This window comes from Salvelinus fontinalis, chromosome 14 (genome assembly GCF_029448725.1).
Source record: "Salvelinus fontinalis isolate EN_2023a chromosome 14, ASM2944872v1, whole genome shotgun sequence".
NCBI classification, from domain to species: domain Eukaryota; kingdom Metazoa; phylum Chordata; class Actinopteri; order Salmoniformes; family Salmonidae; genus Salvelinus; species Salvelinus fontinalis.
In genome coordinates, this window is record NC_074678.1 from 32,300,884 (window position 1) to 32,307,057 (window position 6,174).

General features: G+C 44.6%; 1 protein-coding gene across 1 annotated transcript; it reads left to right on the top strand.

Moving 5' to 3' along the window:
- The first annotated feature begins 848 nt into the window (after nucleotides 1-848).
- nfil3-4 (nuclear factor, interleukin 3 regulated, member 4) lies at nucleotides 849-2,240 on the top strand. Its single transcript, XM_055943637.1, has one exon. It carries the CDS (start codon nucleotides 1,062-1,064, stop codon nucleotides 1,899-1,901), a length of 840 nt encoding a protein of 279 aa, XP_055799612.1. The 5' UTR covers nucleotides 849-1,061; the 3' UTR covers nucleotides 1,902-2,240.
- The last annotated feature ends 3,934 nt before the right edge of the window (nucleotides 2,241-6,174 follow it).

Here is a 6,174-nt window from a genome sequence, read left to right on the forward strand (position 1 = left end):
ATTGCAGACAATCAGTAGCTGGGGGTGGACAAGTGAGTGCACCATCAGAAAAAGATGAGTGTGTGTATGTGAGAGAGAGAAATAGAGAGAGAGAGAGAGAGAGAGAGAGAGAGAGAGAGAGAGAGAGAGCAGCATTGTGAAAGCAAAACCTTGTTTCTAAAACGAGCCTGCTCTGCACCGAGCACATTGAGTGTGTTTGTCACTCTCAATCACTTGACTTGTCCGCTCTATCAGCCAACATTGTTCATGCCACGAATCAGTATGTCACAAATGACATGTAGCTCATATCTTAACTTTGCAAATCATTAAAAGTCCACAAAAACAGCTATTTTCTCAACTATGTGTATTCAGTGTCTAAGCTAGGAGAAGAATATGAGTTGATTAGTCAAGTTGAAAGAAGAGGCAGGTACAGAGAAGTTCCTGTGTCAAATCTAGAAATTGTTTGTGTGAATGACATAAGAGCTGGTAGAGCAGAGAACAGCCACGTAATACCTTATCATACTAACTGTCCAACATTTTAACTTGAAGGTCATGCATACTACCTCATGTCCATCTTACATACTATATTAATCACCAATTCAATTTTCTTGCACCCTCCGGAAGTCTTTCAGACATAAAGATTATTTTAGTCACACTAGAGGGTCTGGTTACACCTCAGACAACTCCTCCTCTCTGCCTTTCCATCACTGTTTTATTCAGCTTGTCTAGACGTGGAGGTGTCTGGTCTCAAAGACAGACTGAGGGCTGAGCAGTGGGCTGACAGTGGGATAGGAGTGGGCTTTGTGGCTCTATAACAGCATTTCATTCAAAGCTGTCAACGGTCAAACACAGAAATCAATAAATGTTCTGATCTGTGACCCAGGCACTTAGACATACTGTATAGCAGAAATTTGAAAATGTATAGCCTACACATACGATTTGACAAATACTTTACTAATAATTAACTTGCCCTTCACAGGTGACATCCTAGAAAACCAACCTGAAAGTGCATGAGAGTTACTTATCTTCCTTTTACCTGCCCAACAAAGAAACAGCCATCCTACTTTCTATACTGAGACCAGATGGAACCCATATCGCTATCTCCAAATGGGAGCATCGACGAAATGGAGGACGGTCACATAGCCTACCTAGAGTGGGAGCTGGCACCCAAGGGCCTGCGGCGCAAGAGAGAGTTTATCCCAAATGAGAAGAAGGACGCCACCTACTGGGAGAAGCGTCGCAAGAACAACGAGGCGGCCAAGCGGTCGCGGGAGAAGAGGAGGGTGAGCGATTATGTGCTGGAGAGCCGCCTGGTGGCCATGAGTGAAGAGAACGCCCGGTTGAACACAGAACTGCTGGCCCTCAAACTCCACTTTGGCCTGGTGAGCCCTGCGGCCTACGCTGCCCACCAGAACAGCCTGCTACGGCTCCGCCATGCGAACACCTACAGCCCCCAGTCCCCGCCACCCAGCAGCTCAACCCAGTCCCTGGACAGAGATGTCTACTGGGGCAGCAGGCCCAGCTACAGAGACCCCTCCACCCTGCCCACTTACCACCACCAACCCTCCGTCCTGACTGGGCAACCTTCCCCTGCCCTAATCCATCCACAAGCTCCACCAACCAGAAGGGGATATCCATACATCTTAGACATGCCCAGTGTCCTCCACCCTGCAAACTCATCCTCCCTTCTCCTGCCCCCGCTTCTCCCCCCTGCCCTATCGTCCTGGCCGGGAGTTCCCCTGCTGAGGCCCACCCCTAAGAGAAGGTGTTCAGACGAGGAGGGGGAACAGCAGGTCCCAGCAGCCTCCTCCAGTGCTGCATTACCGCACAAGCTGAGGCTGAAGACCCCCAGAGCTTCTACTGTCCTTAGGGATGTCAGAGATAGGGCCTCCCCCCCACTCCCGCTTTATGTATCTGACTGACCACACGGCACAGGAGCACAGAGCAGACCAACCACAGCGCTGTAACATTGACACCAAAGTTACAGCAAAGACATTATGTACAACTTAAAACAGACATTTGGTAGATTTTTTTGTTTGTTTTTGCTTCTCTGCCATGCTTCTTCAGTGTCCAAGTTAACTGGATAAAATCCATTATAGCATACTTTACTGTAAATCCTGCTTAATTAGCCGGACTTGGGGATTAAGTGTTTTATAGAACTGAGAGACTCCAGTTCACTTACAGTATGTATGTAAAACTCAATATGGGCAGCCAATATAATAATTGTTTTTAACTTTTTGGAATGGATGGAATTTATCTTTTCAAATTAATAAATTCCTCTTATTGTTCACTCTTTACTGATTAGCACACAAACAGTGTGTGTGTGTGTGTGTGTGTGTGTGTGTGTGTGTGTGTGTGTGTGTGTGTGTGTGTGTGTGTGTGTGTGTGTGTGTGTGTGTGTGTGTGTGTTGCAATGTGTAGGTTACCGCGTGGGTAATGTTTATGTTATGTTGGCTGCCTGGTAGAGCAAGCACTGAGGTCTTGAAGTTGAGCTGAGGGGGAAATACCAGACATGACATGAAAGGAGATGAATTTCAACATAACTAGTGACATATTCTGTGTATAATATTAGGTGTGAGAACTTAGTGGTTAGTTACTTGTACCTGTTATAACCACCACAAATGCACTTAACGGAATGGGGTATCTATGGTGCAAATGACGAACAGTGACGAGCAGTCACGGACCAATTTATTTGTCTCGGGACAACTTATTTGTATTTTAAGACCGTCGAAATCAACCTTATAAATCTTCTTATGTAGTTGTTTTTGTCCCAATGCATTTTCAGTCAAAAGCTCCCTTAAGCAACAGATGAGAACAAATTTCCAATCAATGTGGCCTAACCTTATTTAAATACAACCACTGTGTACAGAGATGGGGTAGTCATTTAAAAATCATGTTCAACACTATTATTGCAAATAGTGTGCATTTCAGTAGCTGCATCTTCATAGCTCACCTGTTTTTGTATTGACATGAACTCTGAGTCACTGACTGACTTGTTTAATCTTTACCTTTGTGAAATGACAAAGAAACTTCCTCTCTAGCCCGCTGAGCAACTCTTGTGGGGAAGCTTACTCCCTGATCGAACAGGGTGACAGCTCACCGTCTCACAGAACCCAACACCTCCTCCACGCGTCTAAATGTACTACGATCGTGAGCCGACACTGGCAAAAGCGAGCCGACACTGGCATAAAACAGTCAAGCCATCCGTTCATCAGTTTCCGCGAATTCACCACACTTTACGGTATCACGTGTTTTCAGGTAGCGCGACTGAGTTGGGGGCAGAGTATGTGAGCGGAGCGGAGCTGGAGAAGAGCAGAGCGTGCCCAATTTGACTGGAGCATGGAAGGAGATTCCCAAAGGCTGGAACTTCGCCTTCTCGCTCAGCTCCAGTAGTACTCCAGTAGTACTCACTTCACGAGCTCAGGGCATGCCTCCCCCACAGCATGCATTTGTAGTCTATTTGTGTGCTGCTAATAGCCCCTTGCTTTAGCGACTGTCATGGAGTTCACTAAATATTTTCATAAAGAAACGGATAAAACACACAGGTGCTGAATCAAGGTGGCTTACAAAGACGAGGACCAAGAGCAAGAGAGGGAGTGTGGTGATGTAGTGTCCACAACTAAATAATTATTTTGGAATCTGAAAAGACACTTATCCCAAAAGTATGATGGTGTACTTACTACCTGCACATGTTAAAATAAAGGAAAGAGGTGCACTGATTAGGGTATAGGAAACGGAGCTGGGGAGAGGCCCAGAAAATTCTAAATTGGACAAAGGCTATACTCGAAGCAAGACAACTGTCCATCTGCAACAAGGTGCAAGAGATGCAATATAAGATTATGCAAAGGGTTCATAGGACTCCCATTATATGTAATTAAATGAGAGCAGAATTTTCTGATACCTGTTGTAAGTGTATGAAGGGAAAAAGGCACTCATGGCCAACTCTTTTGGACTTTCTGGAAAAATGTAAAAATGGAGCTTGTTCACATGTCATATAAGAATGGACCCATAGCTATTTGTACTGGGTGTCATTGGGAACAGGCCCTCACTTACCTTAGCACAGCTCAATCATCTTTAAAAAATGACAGAAAATTAGTATTATATTTAGGAACAAGATTTCTATCCAATATGGGGACCCTTTTTGCTATCTTATCCCCCTAATCTTGGAGATACCCTAAGAAGTGTCAATATAAAGACATTTGGCAACAGTGTTAAGTAAGGAAAATAAAATAATTATGTTCATGAAATTAATGAGAAAAAAAATGAAGTAATGAAACACTTAAAGCAGAGAACTGAAAGGGAATGTATAATGCATATTGTTTTTGTTGGTTGTTATATGTTACCTTATTTAATTTTGGAATTCAAATAGATATCTACAATTTGTTTATGATGTTGACCTGAAACAAAGAATATTATATAACATTTATTTTTAAGATAGTGGCAAGAAAAAGCATGTGAACCCTTTGGAATTACCTGGATTTCTGCATAAATTGGTCATAAAATTTGATCTGATCTTCATCTAAGTGACAACAATAGACAAACAGTCTGCTTAAACTAATGACAAACAATTATACGTTTTCATGTCTCTATTGAACACACTGTGTAAACATTCACAGTACAGGGTGGGAAAAGTACTTGGATTTAATAACTGATTGACCCTCCTTTGGCAGCAACAACCTCAACGAAATGCTTTCTGTAGTTTCGAATCAGACCTGCACAATGGTCAGCAGGAATTGTGGACCATTCATCTTTACAAAACTGTTTTAGTTCAGCAATATTCTTGGGATGTCTGGTGTGAACTGCTCTCGAGGTCATACCACAGCATCTCAAATTGGGTTGAGGTTAGGACTCTGACTGGGCCACTCCAGAAGGCGTATTTTCTTCTGTTGAAGCCATTCTATTGTTGATTTACTTTTGTGTTTTGGGTCATTGTCCTGTTGCGTCACCCAACTTCTGTTGAGCTTCAATTGGCAGACAGACAGACTTTTATTCTCTTGCGAAATGTCTTGATAAACTTGGGAATTCATTTTTCCGTCGATGATAGCAAGCTGTCCAGGCCTTGAGGCAGCAAAGCAGCCCCAAACCATGATGCTCCCTCCACCATACTTTACAGTTGGGATGAGGTTTTGATGTTTTCTCCACACATAGTGTTATGTGTTCCTTCCAAACAACTCAACTGTAGTTTAATCTGTCCACAGAATATTTTGCCAGTAGCGCTGTTGAACATCCAGGTGCACTTTTGCAAACTTCAGACGTGCAGCACTGTTTTCTTTGGACAGCAGTGGCTTCTTCCGTGGTGTCCTCCTATGAACACCATTCTTGTTAAGTGTTTTACGTATCGTAGACTCATCAACAGAGATGTTAGCATGTTCCAGAGATTTCTGTAAATCTTCAGCTGACACTAGGATTCTTCTTAACCTCATTGAGCATTCTGCGCTGTCCTCCACAGTCCAGTACGTCCTGTGCCTCCTCTCCGCACTCGCCCTGAGGCGCGTGTCATCAGCCCGGTCCCACCGGTGCCGGTCCCACGCATCAAGCCTCCAGTGCGCCTACACACACCAGAGCATCCGGCGACAGTTCCCAGTCCAGAGCGTCCGGCGACAGTTCCCAGTCCAGAGCTTCCGGCGACAATTCCCAGTCCAGAGCGTCCGGCGACAATTCCCTGTCTAGAGCTTCCGGCGACAGTTCCTAGTCCAGAGCTTCCGGCGACAGTTCCCAGTCCAGAGCTTCCGGCGACAGTTCCCAGTCCAGAGCTTCCGGCGACGTTTCACAGTCCGGAACCTCCGGCAATGGGCCACAGTCCGGAGCCTGTAGCGATGGGCCACAGTCCGGAGACTACAGCCACGGGCCACAGTCCGGAGACTGCAGCGACGGGCCACAGTCCGGAGCCTGCAGCGACGGGCCACAGGTGATCTCTTTTGTTTGAGGCATGGTTCACATCAGGCAATGCTTCTTATGAATAGCAAACTCAAATTTTATTTGAGTGTTTTTTATAGAGCAAGGCAGCTCTAACCAACATCTCCAATCTCATCTCATTGATTGGACTCCAGGTTAGCTGACTCCTGACTCCAATTAACTTTTGGAGAAGTCATTAGCCTAGGGGTTCACATACTTTTTCCAACCTACACTGAGAATGTTTAAATTATGTATTTAATATAGACAAGAAAAATACAATAATGTGTGTGTTATTAGTTT

Bases quoted from the DNA above. Each gene is read 5' to 3' on its own strand.
- nfil3-4 (XM_055943637.1), top strand. From the start codon at position 1,062: ATGGAACCCATATCGCTATCTCCAAATGGGAGCATCGACGAAATGGAG.